The sequence below is a fragment of the Cloeon dipterum genome, chromosome 1 (assembly GCF_949628265.1).
Source record: "Cloeon dipterum chromosome 1, ieCloDipt1.1, whole genome shotgun sequence".
Taxonomy (NCBI): domain Eukaryota; kingdom Metazoa; phylum Arthropoda; class Insecta; order Ephemeroptera; family Baetidae; genus Cloeon; species Cloeon dipterum.
Window position 1 is genome coordinate 23,667,905 of NC_088786.1, and position 13,930 is coordinate 23,681,834.

At 39.8% G+C, this 13,930-nt stretch overlaps 5 protein-coding genes across 7 annotated transcripts; 4 read left to right on the top strand and 1 right to left on the bottom strand.

Moving 5' to 3' along the window:
* The first annotated feature begins 36 nt into the window (after positions 1 to 36).
* Positions 37 to 2,499, top strand: LOC135947827 (glycosyltransferase family 92 protein F13G3.3-like). Its single transcript, XM_065496784.1, has 4 exons — positions 37 to 256; positions 318 to 497; positions 547 to 826; positions 1,445 to 2,499. The coding sequence occupies exons 1-4, from the start codon at positions 114 to 116 to the stop codon at positions 2,249 to 2,251; spliced, it is 1,410 nt and encodes a 469-aa protein (XP_065352856.1). The 5' UTR covers positions 37 to 113; the 3' UTR covers positions 2,252 to 2,499.
* A 111-nt stretch (positions 2,500 to 2,610) lies between these two features.
* Positions 2,611 to 4,665, top strand: LOC135947814 (glycosyltransferase family 92 protein F13G3.3-like). Of its 2 annotated transcripts, XM_065496765.1 has the most exons (4): positions 2,611 to 3,171; positions 3,224 to 3,403; positions 3,460 to 3,739; positions 3,795 to 4,665. In XM_065496765.1, the coding sequence occupies exons 1-4, from the start codon at positions 2,972 to 2,974 to the stop codon at positions 4,554 to 4,556; spliced, it is 1,422 nt and encodes a 473-aa protein (XP_065352837.1). In that variant the 5' UTR covers positions 2,611 to 2,971; the 3' UTR covers positions 4,557 to 4,665. The 2 variants fall into 2 exon arrangements, with proteins under 2 accessions (XP_065352837.1, XP_065352845.1); XM_065496773.1 differs by having other exon boundaries at positions 3,034 to 3,403.
* Positions 4,666 to 5,390: 725 nt separating this feature from the next.
* On the top strand, positions 5,391 to 7,299 carry LOC135947833 (uncharacterized). 2 transcript variants are annotated; one of them, XM_065496804.1, is made up of 5 exons: positions 5,391 to 5,587; positions 5,650 to 5,722; positions 5,774 to 5,832; positions 5,885 to 6,173; positions 6,249 to 7,299. In XM_065496804.1, the coding sequence occupies exons 1-5, from the start codon at positions 5,430 to 5,432 to the stop codon at positions 6,996 to 6,998; spliced, it is 1,329 nt and encodes a 442-aa protein (XP_065352876.1). In that variant the 5' UTR covers positions 5,391 to 5,429; the 3' UTR covers positions 6,999 to 7,299. The 2 variants fall into 2 exon arrangements, with proteins under 2 accessions (XP_065352876.1, XP_065352868.1); XM_065496796.1 differs by having other exon boundaries at positions 5,393 to 5,587; positions 5,650 to 5,832; positions 6,249 to 7,296.
* Positions 7,300 to 8,074: 775 nt separating this feature from the next.
* On the top strand, positions 8,075 to 9,725 carry LOC135942265 (uncharacterized). Its single transcript, XM_065488323.1, has 4 exons — positions 8,075 to 8,243; positions 8,295 to 8,465; positions 8,520 to 8,808; positions 8,976 to 9,725. The coding sequence occupies exons 1-4, from the start codon at positions 8,086 to 8,088 to the stop codon at positions 9,723 to 9,725; spliced, it is 1,368 nt and encodes a 455-aa protein (XP_065344395.1). The 5' UTR covers positions 8,075 to 8,085.
* A 76-nt stretch (positions 9,726 to 9,801) lies between these two features.
* Trm1 (tRNA methyltransferase 1) lies at positions 9,802 to 13,626 on the bottom strand. The gene is made up of 9 exons (XM_065497017.1): positions 13,235 to 13,626; positions 13,117 to 13,186; positions 12,869 to 13,056; positions 12,597 to 12,816; positions 11,966 to 12,114; positions 11,754 to 11,910; positions 11,489 to 11,700; positions 10,759 to 11,064; positions 9,802 to 10,233 (listed from the first exon to the last, which is right to left on the bottom strand). The coding sequence occupies exons 1-9, from the start codon at positions 13,519 to 13,521 to the stop codon at positions 10,119 to 10,121; spliced, it is 1,704 nt and encodes a 567-aa protein (XP_065353089.1). The 5' UTR covers positions 13,522 to 13,626; the 3' UTR covers positions 9,802 to 10,118.
* Between the last annotated feature and the right edge of the window lie 304 nt (positions 13,627 to 13,930).

A 13,930-nucleotide genomic window follows, 5' to 3' on the forward strand; every position in this document is an offset into this window, starting at 1 on the left:
ACTTTTGCATTTCCCCTGCCTCGTTTTCCGCAGCAATTTACGCTCATTAAAACGATAAATAGAAGCATGGTAAATTTTTCTTATCGCAAAGCTCGTTTGCTTCAGTTCGCGTTATGCCTCGACCCATGCAGTTTCTAAAACTTACCCTTCAACTTACGTTTTTCACTCTCGTTGTCATTTTGATCTCAGAAAATAAAAAAGTTTCACTAGTGGACTTGAAAAATGCTGAATTTTGGCAGCCAGTCTACGGATCTATGTAAGACGATGTATCTTTTGATAATGATGTAAATACGATTTCAAAAAATATCTGTATACAGGCACGCATTTTTTGTTTACTCAGCCTTCAGAGAAACGAGAAGCTTGCTTATAGGAAAAGTTGAGTCTCCGGTAATCCGAGTAATTGGGCTTGCCAAGCTGAATCGGGGAAATCTATCAGAAGAGCCCTTTATTGATGACTCGGTGTACTGTCAACTGTCGAGCGAAGAGGAGCCTACTAGGTATCTAATTTTAGTTGAGGCAAGAATTGAAAATATTCACCAATAATAGGGCGACCCTTTTAAAGGCGCACGTGCTGCCTATGCAAGAGCACTGGTCCCTAGCGTACTCGGCCTGTTTCATTTACTGCCCAATTCCATCTCACGCGGAAAACGCAAGCATCGTGTCGATTTACGCTGCGTCTGCTGTGGAAAAATTTCTAGAAACGGGTGATGAAAGGGACCTGCCGGAAGCCGGTAATCGCCTATTGATTAACCACCCGCTGGAAAGAGATGGCAGCCCGTCAAGTTTGGCAGTTTGCGCCAAACCTTTATACAACAATTACAGTAATGTAAGGAAAAAATGGTGTATTTTTTATAGTTTCAAAAAATTTATTGGTGGAAAGGAGCGTCGGAAAAAATTTAGATTTTATTAATCTAATTTTTTGTGCAATTTATATTAGATAGTAGTAGAAAATTTTCATTTAAATTCTACTATTTCAATCTAAAATACATCTTAAGTTAAACTAAATTGATTTCAACAAGTCCTACCATTAAATTCATGGCATAAATTACCTAAATATAAGTTTAACCACTAATTAGCACAGATTTGAATAACAAAGATGAATTCTCAATTATCCTTTTCTTAAATGGTTTCATAAAAAATGGCTTCAGATTACTTAAAATCCCAAGAGAAAGCTTAGCACGCAGAGAAGCATGATTTTTGCTCTTAAAAATTTTGAGCCGATGAGAGCATTGAAGTAGTCTAGTCCAACATAGGTTCATAAATAATGCTGAGTCTGCGACTACTACTGCACTGCACTCGGACTGGAAAGACAGATGATACTTCTCATGCAGTACAAGTGCAGTGAAATAGTGCTTTTAAATTAAAGATTGACACTTTTATTTTAAGTTTGGTTTACATTTCGTTCCCCAGAAACGGATTAATTTACAATTTTGAACATATTTAGGCTTGGGAATTAGTTGAGTGGATTGAAGTGAACAAGCTTCTCGGCTTTTCGCACTTTTATTTCTACGAATACGAGGTGTCCAGGAAGGTTAGCTGCGTTTTGAACGAGTACGTGCACCGAGGGGAAGCAACCGTGATGGACTGGAAAAACGGCGTGCCTGTGGTTTCTCAAGTTGACGTACGAACAGTGAACATGTTCGCGGCTCTGAACGACTGCCTGTACAGAGGTATGGCCGAGCACAAGTACTTGGCCGTTTTTGATGTCGACGAGATTTTAGTACCAAAGAAATCTGCTAGTTTGGCTAGGTTGATCGAGAAAATGAGCTCACGGGACAAAAACGTGGCGTCTTTTGTCTTCAGGAACGCGTTCTTTTACACGCGCTGGCACAACGACCCGCTTTACAAGGGCCTCGATCTTAAGACGCTGAAGAGAACCAGACGAAAGAGGAAAATTCTGCCCAGCGACATGAGGGCAAAGTACGTATTTCGACCAGAGTTGGTTCTCGAGATCGGTAATCACGCTGTGTGGAGCATCGTCGACGGAGCAGTCAGCAGCCTGGTCGTCCCAGTAAAAAAGGGACTCTTGCACCACTACAGGCGCTGCGAGTTTGGCAGCGATAATTGTCTCTTTTCCAATTCGGTCAGAGACAGAACGATGTGGAAGCAACAACGTATAATTGAGGAGCGAATCATCGCGGCGCAAAACGAGTTGATGGAAAAGTGCGGAATAGACGCTTTTCGCTACGTCGATGGAAGCGAAAAAGATAATGACACGTTTCCTTTCCCAGATATAGACGACTTTTACTAGCACCTTTTTTCGGAATTATAATTTGCCTCAGTACAAAATTTGATCTAAACCAAAATTATATGCACTCAATTTGCTTTGAATTATTGAACTGTACAAAACAATAAAACATTTCAGCTGAATAAATAAAAATGGATACTTTGAATTAGTTTCTCGCTATTTGCTGGTTTGCACCTTTCCAGCATGCGTGATTTGGCATCACGGAACGAATGTTTAGCGTTTCAAAAATTCCTCGGTGCGGATGCAAGTGGCTCCTCAGTTGGCTGGGTCCCTGTGCGGCCTGGTGCGCCCATGTTATCCGTTCGCGGTGTTAATATAGGACCCAGGTTTTAGCATTTGTGCTAGCACAGTGCGTGCCATTCCCGGTCCTCGGACAAGGATAAAAAGAAAAAAAGTACATGTTTATTGACCCTTTGTGATCTTGAAGACGATATATATTCAGTGTTTGAAAAATCTGTAACTGCGCAAGCTAACGATGAGATAAATTAGTTCAAAGTTTCACATTATTGCTACACTTTCCCTCTCCTTCTTATCTCCCCCGTGCTATATACTCACTCAGTTCATTAAATTGTAATGATAGGAAGCATATTTTAAAGTTTCAACTTACCTGTAGATAAAGTTAGCAGGGCGTGGTAGCCTCAGTATTTTTTCCCTTTTTTTAACATTGCACTCCGTGCTATTTTTTGTACTCGCTAAAGATAAAAGCCTACACAGTGGCTTGCAATGTTTCGCCCTTTGAGAGCGTGCCGTGCAATTTTAAGCGTGGCTTTGGTGGTATTATTTTTCAAAACCTTGAACCTGATTCTATTACCAAACAAATTGTCCGTCATCTGGCGCCTGAAAAACGATTTAGTTCAAACACAGAGAAGAAATCACATTATCAGTTCCACCGACGCCACTTGGCAGCCGGTTTTTGGTTCAAGGCGAGTTCACACGGATTTTGAAGCTTCAATTTTAATTTGTCTTTATCAGCAGGTATAAATTTTACGTTTACTCGGCCTTCGTGGAATCCCGGACCTTGGAGATGATGCCGTTCTTGAAGCCGCCTGCCGTGCGAGTCATTGGCGTGGCTAGACTGAGAAGGCCAGAAATTTTGGAGAACGCATTTTGCCGCTTTTGGTTCGCTGACCGAGAGAACAAAATCACCGCGACCAAGTGAGAATATGATACATATCAAAAATTTAAATCCGTTTATGCCTAAAAATATATAGCAGCAAGGAGTTCCTAGCAAAGGCAGCAACGGTCCCGATCAGAGAGCACTGGGACATGGACTACTCGGCATGCTTCATTTTCTGCCCGATAGCCAACAAATCCCGAGTGCCTGAAGCAGTGTCCCTGTACGCGGGCGAAAATATTGAGACGTTCATAAAAGGCGACTCGAGCTTTCTGCCAGAAGCCGGAAACACGCTTTCGATAAACAAGCCGCGCGCTGAAAAGAGGGCGGAGGGAATCGCGGCGTGCGTGAAGCCACTCTACTCGAAATTTGTACAGGTGAAAAAAATTAAAGTTTCAGTCAAAAACAAATAATTTAAAATGGATTGAAAAGGCTTGGAGTCTGGTAGAGTGGATTGAATTGAACCGGATCATGGGGGTTTCTCGCTTCCACTTTTACCACCACGAGTCGAGCGAGGGTCTTAAGTGCGTACTCGACGAATACGTGCGGATCGGCGTGGCGACGCTGCTCGACTGGAACCTTCCTCTGGTGTCACAAGTTGAGGTGCGCACGGAAAACATGTTTTCATCGCTGAACGACTGCCTGTACCGACACATGTTCAGCCACAAATACGTTGCGTTCATCGACATTGACGAATACGTTGTGGTCAAGAAGAACGAGAGCCTGATGGGGCTGCTGCGCCGGTTGGAAGTGGACAACATCGACGTCGCCTCCTTCGTATTTCGCAACGCGTTTTTCTACTTGCAGTGGGCCGATGACCCAGCCTACGAAGGACTCGACCTGGTGACGCTAAAGAAGACAAAGAGAATCGCCGCGATGAACGATGCCAAGAACCGGAGCAAGTATATTTGCAGGCCCGAGATGGTGTCCGAGGTTGGCAACCACTTCCTGTGGGAGATGGCCAAGAAGAGGTTTTCGCAGGCCATCGTCCACCCAAATACAGCCAGCCTGCATCACTACAGGAACTGCGAATTCGGAGAAGAAAAATGCGTGGGCACAGAGTCCGTGCGGGACACGGCCTTGTGGGCTCACCGCGAAGAGCTGCATGCGCGAGTTCAAGAAATTGAAGCGGTTCTAGTCCAAAAATGCCATCTCGAACCTTTGAGAAAGATTAAAATTAGAAGATTTTCTTAAAAGCAGAACGACCAAACAATATTTTTGGTTTCTCTGCTTATATTTATTTTATTGTAATATGTAACTATTAGCAATAATAAAAAATAACATATATTTTGCTTTACACGTATTTCTCTGTAAACAATTTATTGATTTTAATAACAATTAAAGAAATCTAAAACATACAAAACGATTGATTATAGAAAATATACAAATTATTTGAAGTGCTTAGCGGCGAAAAGAATTGTTGTGCGCAATGCTATATACTATCACTATCATGGAATAAAGAGAAGACAAGTAGTATAAAAGTAAGGAAGAATCTGAATGAACCTTGAAGAAGGTTCATTACAGCAATAAATTGAATTGCATTTAAGGCATTAAAAGGAGATAAATGTTATCCAAAGAGTATTGGAAAGATGACGAAATTAAACTGGATACGTCAAAATATATTTTTGAAAATGGGAGATAGTTCCCAGCAGGACACTGCAAATGGTACCCCATATTTTTATTCTTCTTTTCATTCCACGCAATCACTTTTTGCTCTTGTTGTTGAATCTAATTAGTACAAAAAATTTATTTAATGGTTTGTCTCTCAATTTTCTGCTAAAAAAAGAAGTAAAATTATCTATTTTAAAATAATTTAATGATCTATTTGAAATATAAATTATTGATCATATCACCGCATTTGAAATGAGATCGATTGAAATTTTTTTAGGAAAGGTAGAAACAGACGTTTTTTACGCAATCAAACGTACTCGCATACTGATAAAAAATAATAAGTGCATGGTCTCTCGGAATATAAGTGTTCTCGAACTTTATGCTGGTGGTGATACAGACAAGACAGCCAACCTTTATGAATTTCGCAAAAGGTATTTATTCATTTCGTCGAGAGAAATGCGTCGTGCCACTAGGGGTGTTAAGGCGCTAATGAAATGCTGTCTTTTACTTTTCCTTGTTCGGATATCTCTTTTCAACTCATACTTTGATACAGAATTTGGAGAAATAATTTTCCAAGGATCGGACGCAGTTTGGAAACCAGTGTTGAAAGCCAAGTATAAAATATATTATTGCCTTTAACGCCTTTCACAAAATGTGATTATTATTTTTCCCGCAGAGACCATTTTTTAGTTTACTCAGCATATCTTAATGATTCTTCTCAAACTGTACGGATTGTGGGAGCTACTAGAGTGAAGAGTTTGTTAATAAACGGAAAAAGATTAAATACGATTCCTGTTCAGATGCAAGAAATCGCCTGGTGTCGCTTTTGGTACAATAAATACGAGGAGACCGCAAATGAGTAATCGAGCTAATATATAGCAGTAAATCATTTTAAATTACATTCCAAACAGATTCGCATCACTTGTTCCGGCACTAATTAAGCCTATCAGGGAACACTGGAACATGGATTACTTGGCCTGCTTTATATTTTGCCATATGCCGGACAAAAGAAGGATTCCCATCAGCGTGTCAGTGTACTCGGACGCAGCAGCCCACCTTTTTCTGACAACCAAAAACAAAACTGACTTGCTTGAGCCAGGAAACAGACTTCAAATTCATGTACTTAGGAGAAAAGAATCATCTTTTTCAAATCCAACTCTGGCTGCTTGCGTGAAACCACTGCATTACAATTACAGCAAGGTAATATATTCCTCCTAATATGTGTTGTTTAAATTTAAAAAATTTTATATATTTTTCTTTGATACTTTCTCATAGGTTTGGGAGTTAATCGAATGGATCGAATTGAACAAAATTCTGGGAATCAGTCACTTTTATTTCTACGACCACGAAGTCACCGAGAACACGAGTTGCGTGCTGAACGAATACTCAAAATTAGGAACAGTCACTGTTCTCGACTGGAAAAATCTACCATTTATGTCACAAAAGAACATTCGCACAGAAAACATGTTCGCCGCCTTAAACGATTGTCTCTACAGAGGGATGTACAAGCATGCGTATCTCACCATGATCGACACAGACGAGTTCATCGTGCCGCGGGAAAATGTTTCCTTGGTGGAATTCATGCGATTATCCGAGAAAGAGGATCCTTTGCTCGCGGCTGCTGTGTTTCCTAATGTCTTTTATTATCTACAATGGCCCGACAATCCGAATTACAAAGGACTCGACTTGGTGACGCAAAAGAAGACTAGGCGGAGAACGGTTTTTACCCCTCGTGGAGGAAGGGCCAAATACATCTGTAAGCCAGAAAGAGTCGCTGAAGTTGGGAATCACAAACTGTGGGAAATGTCAGACAAAATATTCAAACAGCTTTTAATCTCAACCTCCTACGCTTCCTTGCATCATTACCGCAAATGTGAGACGGAAGGTGATTGGTGCGTTAAATTACCACACGTCCAAGACAATTACATGACCAAGTACAAAAGCCAACTTGAACAGAACATTCTGTCGGTGCAGTACACGATCGGCAAGAAATGTAATCTCATACCAATAAATCAAATTGTTTAAATTGTATAATTCATTTAACTTGGAAACTAAAAAATATCCGTGTAATAATGATAGTGTCACATTGTGTCGTTCAATTTTTAACGCAATTTTATTCATGACCGCGATTCCATGATGAGTTAAATTTAATTATTCTTTAACCTCTGCTCTGCACATTTAATTTTGAATTTGGTTGAGACAAAATGTAATGCGGATGTAAAAATAAGCATATAATGCTGCTCCAGTTTGACGTATTCACGAAAATATATACAGGAACAACACCCTTTGTTATAAAAAATATCAAACGCAGTTAATTAAGTTTCCATCATTTATAAGAAGCGCCGAGTATTAAATATTTATACTTATCAAACGTTTTTCACTTTTAAAGGTGACTTGAGAGCGCCCAACATGTGGGTCACATATTTAGATATTGGCCATCTCAACCCGAAAAAATAAACCTAGAAGCTCTATGCACCGCGGTGAATTTCCCCACAAGGCATCTTTTCTGATATGCGCTGGTTTCACTATCAGGCACCATAATCCTATAGTTGCCACGACCACAATAATTCAGTTATCTGTATTTCTCGTAAAATATTATTCTCTCATTTCCACGCATATTACATATTAAGCTCTATCTTGCTGTTGAACTCAAAATTAACACTCAAACGGTCCTAGGGAAATTTTTAAATAAATTTGGTCGTTTTGTGTCTCGGTTTGATTTATTTTCCTGGTGTTCTGATTGACCATTTAAGAAAAGAACATTTTCATAATGATTTGAGATTGAGATAGAGCAATTGAAATAGTTACGCTTCATGGAAACAACTGCGTTGAGTTGACAAGCTGCACAAAGTTATACAGTGAAACGGTTCATTCGTTTATTTTCGTGACGCAGTTCCTATAGGAAACTTGCAAGGACACAGGTTGATATTATACCTGCAATCAAAAAGGTCTCCCAACTTATACTGATAAAGAATATTTTGCTTTCCATGAAATGGACGGAAATATAACGGACCTATATATGTTCTACAAATTTATGCTGGTAGGGGTAGTGTTGAGTCAATGTGGAAGGGACACTAAAACAACAGAAAAAACGATTTTTTTAGCGAGAGAAATGCGTCGTGCCACTAGGAGCCTCAAGGCTCTAATGAAATACCGTCTTGTACTTTTCCTTGTTTGGGTATTCTTTTTCCACTCATACTTTGGAAAAGAAAATGGAAAAATAATTTTACAAGGATCGGACGCAGTTTGGAAACCAGTGCTAAAAGCGAAGTATATAATATTTTTGCCTTTCACAAAATTCAATAGTTTTTTTCCCCACAGAGACCATTTTTTAGTTTACTCAGCATATCTTACCGATTCTTCCCAAACTGTGCGCATTATTGGAGCTGCTAGAATGAGGGATGCGATAAGAATTGTAAAAGGAAAGCGACAGTTGTTGTATAATGCCAGGTGTCGCTTTTGGTACAATGAAGAAGATGAAAAGGCGAATGAGTAATAAGGCTAACACGTTAATTCATCACACATTTTCACGTGTATCCCTAACAGATTGACTACGCTTGTCCCGGCTACACTCAAGCCGATCATGGAACACTGGGTCTTGAATTACTCGGCTTACTTTGTGTTTTGCACGATTCCAGACAAAGAAAAGATTCCGATCAGCGTGTCTGTGTACTCAGAAAAAGCCATCCAGCATTTTATGACGAGCAAGAACGAAACAGATTTGCCTGAGCCAGGAAACAGGCTTGGAATTCAAATGAAAATAAGGACAAATGAAACGATCTCAAATCCCACGCTGGCTGCATGCGTGAAACCGCTGCATTACAATTACAGCAGGGTAAATGATTTGAACTATTTTAGAAAATTCGGAATATTGATGCCATTAAGGGGCTAAAATAATATCAGGACAGTGTGATCGCTCCAAATGAGATAGACTATATAACATATTATAATTATTTTATTTTTAATTTGCACGTGGGTTTTTAACTCAACGCCTTATTATAGGTTTGGGAGTTGATCGAATGGATCGAATTGAACAAAATTCTGGGAATCAGTCACTTTTATTTCTACGACCATGAAGTCACCGAGAACACGAGTTGCGTGCTGAACGAATACTCGAAATTAGGAACAGTCACTGTTCTCGACTGGAAAAACCTACCATTTATATCACAAAAGAACATTCGCACAGAAAACATGTTCGCCGCCTTGAACGATTGTCTCTACAGAGGGATGTACAAGCATGCGTATCTCACCATGATCGACACAGACGAGTTCATCGTGCCGCGGGAAAATGTTTCCTTGGTAGAATTAATGCGATTATCCGAGAAAGAGGATCCTTTGCTCGCAGCTGCGGTGTTTTATAACGCGTTTTATTATCTACAATGGCCCAACAGTCCGAATTACAAAGGACTCGACTTGGTGACGCAAAAGAAGACGAGGCGGAGAATGGTTTTTACCCCTCATCGAGGAAGGGCCAAATACATCTGTAAGCCAGAAAGAGTCGCTGAAGTCGGGAATCACAGGCTGTGGGAAATGTCCGACAAAAAATTCAAACATGTTTTAATCAAAACATCCTACGCTTTCTTGCACCATTACCGCAAATGCGAGACGGATGATGATTCGTGCGCTAAATTACCATACATTCAAGACAGTTACACGAACAAGTACAAAAGCCAATTGGAAGAGAACGTTCTTTCTGTGCAGGAAACGATTGGAAAGAAATGCAATCTCCGATCAATAAAGGAACTTGTTTAACAAATAGAACTCTACCTTTAATTATGAGTATAGCACTAACAAATTATACTGCCGCGCATCTCAATTCTTTTCTGATGAAACCAATGAAACGAAGACCCAACCAACTAAAATATTCCTCAAAATTAAGGAGCTTCAAGTAATGCTGATGGTTACATTGCTTTATAGTTTTGAAATTGAATGTGACAAAACTTGATGCAGTAATTGTAATGAATTTTTCAAGTGCATTTATTTAGAAATCGATTTTAACTAATCCGCTGGAATGTCAACTATTATTTTGCAAAAACGAAACACTGAAACTGCAAATTTAGGTTTTGTACAAATGTATTACACAGCTAACAATGATTATAGTTTTGATAGGAAAGGGGTTTTCAATTTGTGATTTACAATCTGTTTTCACTCATCACTTTTTTTCATAGTCTTAGGCTCATGTAGTCCATCGGCAATCTCTTTTGCTTTCCTCTTACCTTGGTTCTGCCTACTCTTGCACTGTGTGTCCTCGCCCAAAAGCCTGCAAACAACGAACAAAATTAAGCAATCACAAAATCTGATGGCAAGTTTCAATAAAATGGAATAACATAGAAAATAATAACAAAAACACTTTGTAATGTACCTATGCTATTACACACAACCAGATGTGCGCAACAAATTCGGTTCTTAAAAATTTAAAGGTTGTTTAAAGTTGCTGGGATCACTTGGATGCCTTTGACCTTCCTAAATACATATTATTCCTAAAGGGATGCACTGGCACATCATACAGAGAGTGACCGCTTCTCACAGGATGTCAAAGCTGAGTTTTTTATATCCATAGTTGCCAAGGATAATTTAACATTGCACAAGTATTGAGTTTTGTTTACTATTGGATTTCTTTGATGTAATTACCTATTTAATTCCGCTATTTATATCGGAAATTGATTTTATACTTTCTGGAATAGCATAGGTACATTAAAACTTCAAAATTTAAAAATCTACTTATTCGTGAACATGAATCCTGCATCAAAATAGCTTTGGTTTGTAAATTAAAAAAAGTAGTTACCTGGCATGTGACCTGGCTCCTGGTCCCCAAAACGCAGCAGGATTGTTTTGAAACCTGGTCAAGCCTGCCAGTCGTGAGGGAGGATTGGCCTCGCTGTTAGGCGTGAAGTCGACAGCAATGCTAGTCTCCTTGGAGAGAATGCGCAGAGCAGCACTGTTTTCAGCGAACTTATCCCTGCGAGTGGGCTTTTCCTTCTCCCACGCTCGCATCACGTCCCAAACTACCGAAGCTGGAGCGTCTGTCTTGAGCGAGGTACTTTTGCAGTGCGAGTATGACACTTTGAACCCTGCGTTTAAAATGGCTGACCTGAAATTGAATTGTTGCCAAATGTTAAAAATACGGCGACTATAGATACAACTTGAATTTGCAAAAAATATAAATTATTGCAAATTGGGAATTGAAATGTAAGGGCTGTGTTTGAAAATAAATTATTCTCAGCCAATAATATTTTTCAACAAGTCACTGAAACTTCTTTTTTAAGCAATATCAAAATTAAATTAGGCAAGATCAAGAGTGATTTATAGTTGAAATAGAAAACTAACAATATTACATAAACAAATTTCACTCAAAGGGCAATTTAATGAGTTTTAGGAGTGCAAATAGTACAGAGAAGTTAAATCTAACCTTCAGTTATTTGTGTTCACAAATGAGCTTGTATAAAACATTAAAAATAAATGTAGGATATATCATGAAAAATTAGTCGTACTAAAAATGTATGTAAAAACGGCACCTAATGGTTATTGTAGGAATGGCCTCCACCCTCAAAAGGCTGCAGAGTTGATCAACTGTGTAGTAGAGAGGCGTGTCCAGTTCTTCCCTCATGACAGTGACAACTCCTCTAATCCTTTTCGCAGTGCCCAGAGCGTCTAATCCCGGCCAGTTGGCCAGCCGCAAGAGAAATTGCTGCGCATAAAGTGGACCCGTCCAAATTGGACCACCGACCTATACAAATTTATTTAGAACAGTTCAGTGCGATGTGTGGCTATCAGCATTACATGGTGCCTGTGTCCGCAGTGCTCGCAGCTTGAATTGACCGTTGGGCCGTGGGCCACACTGAACTTGGGCCCACCCTTCTCCCTCTCCTGGCAGTTACCAAGGGGCTGCAGAGTAAACGTGCCGCACCCAACGCACTGGTACACCATGGACAGCTTGCTGTAGACAAATTTTAAGTTAGTATCAGAAGGGAAATATATTCAGTCAGGCTTGCCTGGTTGTGTATTTGCATTTGTTAGCACCATTTCGCACCTTCACAGCCACTCGCACGTAGAAGTCAGCACTCATGGAGAAGAGCGGCTCAATGTATTTGCCATAGCGATTTGCATGCGACGAGATGCACTGCAGCAATATTCTCAGACCCTATAACACAAAATTTTAATGTAATTTAAAATTTCTAAAATTCAAAAAGTAAGGCGAAAAGTAAAGGGTAAATAGAAATTAGTCAAGTATAATGTGAAGATGTTTAAACTGTTAGTCAATTGAATATAATTAATTATATCTGTATCGTTCAATTAACAGCAAAACAATAAAATGCATTATCTTTACGTTCATAATAACAGTGGGCAATATAATCTTGCTAAAAATAAGCTTGTTTGTTCTGTCGTTTTGTAATAATTGAGTGGGAAGATTCCTTTTAGTTAATAATCCTTCTCCATTTCATCACGATTAAGATTGACCCTCAATGCTATATTACATTCTGAGACTTCTTAAACTTTTAAAAAGAGAAAGCATAAAATATATAAGGTGTTTAGTAATAAATATAGAAATCTGATTCAAATCCATTTTTTTAAAAAAAGTTTCAGCAGATCCACTCCAAATAAATAAACAATTCATAGGTTTACTATTTCATGGCAGCATTTGGAGCGCAGAGACACAGCTCCATACTTGACAAAGCAAGTTTCAGCCGAGTTCCCAGCCAAAACTGCCATGTCCGTGGCAGTGACCAGCAGGACGCCACCGTTTTTCACACTCTGCACAGCTGAGTCGAGAAAGATAGATGGACAGCCAAACGGATCCAGGTCGATAGCGTCAAATTCGTTTCTATGTTGGTGCATGAATAACCTGCAAAAGTACTTGTCAGACGAGTTACCACTTTGGTTTGCAGCAGAATTACGTCGCATCAGCGTGGTTTGGAGTGACCACGTTCTCGATCTTATTATCCTGCACGTTCTGGCGGATCATTTCGACCGCGTGCTTGGACAAGTCGTTGGCGATTACCTCCGTCACGCCGCTGATTTCTTTAGCATAGCGAATGCTTCTCAGTCCAGTCGCTGACAGTGCTTCAAGAATGCGAAATGAGGGCTGTTAAAGAAAATCCAAGAAATAAAACTGGTCTAGCTGTCAGCAAAAACGGCTCCTTACCTTTGAAGTCTCATTTTTCGCGATCTGCTCATTCAGGACGTCCTCGGCAATCAAATTTAGAATCGCTACACTGAAACTCAAATTGCTGACTCTGAATGCATAAAGACAACAAGCAAACCTGATGTCACGGTTAAACTCTTGAACCGGGTTATAAAAGACTTTGCTCTGGCCTCTGACGATTATCTTGGCCTGTCCTTCGCTGATAACTTTTACCTGGTCCTCCGGCTCCGTGATGCAGGCCTCGGGTTCACGTGGCTCCGAATCAGCCATGGCAAGAAATTTTGATTCCTGCTCCTCCAATCCTGTCCACCGCGAAACAACCCCTCGACTCTGCCGTCTAACCAAATTCTTCACACTGGTGATGATGACATGGGGATTTCGACTTAATTTTGATGCGATAAGCATAAAATATCTTGTTGGTGCTTTCAGTTTTGGATTTGTTTACATGCGTGTGTTATTATTCCTGTTCTGCGGAGCACATGGTCTGTCAGTCGCAGATGACGTACTCGCGCAGCCGGCTTAAATCCTGCATCAAGGAAAACGTACCACCTATCGACAGAACACAAAACTACACACAATCCATGCTGAGCTGGTTGCATAATCTGACTGCTGCAGTGCAAGTAGTGTAGCAAAACTTCTTCACCTGCAGCGATGAATCAAGTGAATGCTAGAAATCAACATTTTCTCATTGTTAGTAATCCAGCGGAGTAGTCAAAATTTAGACAATTTTATTCCCATTATTCCTGAAATTAGATATATCTCAAAATTTTAGTAATAGAAGAGCAGATCCAATAAAGCCTATTTAATTTAAAGC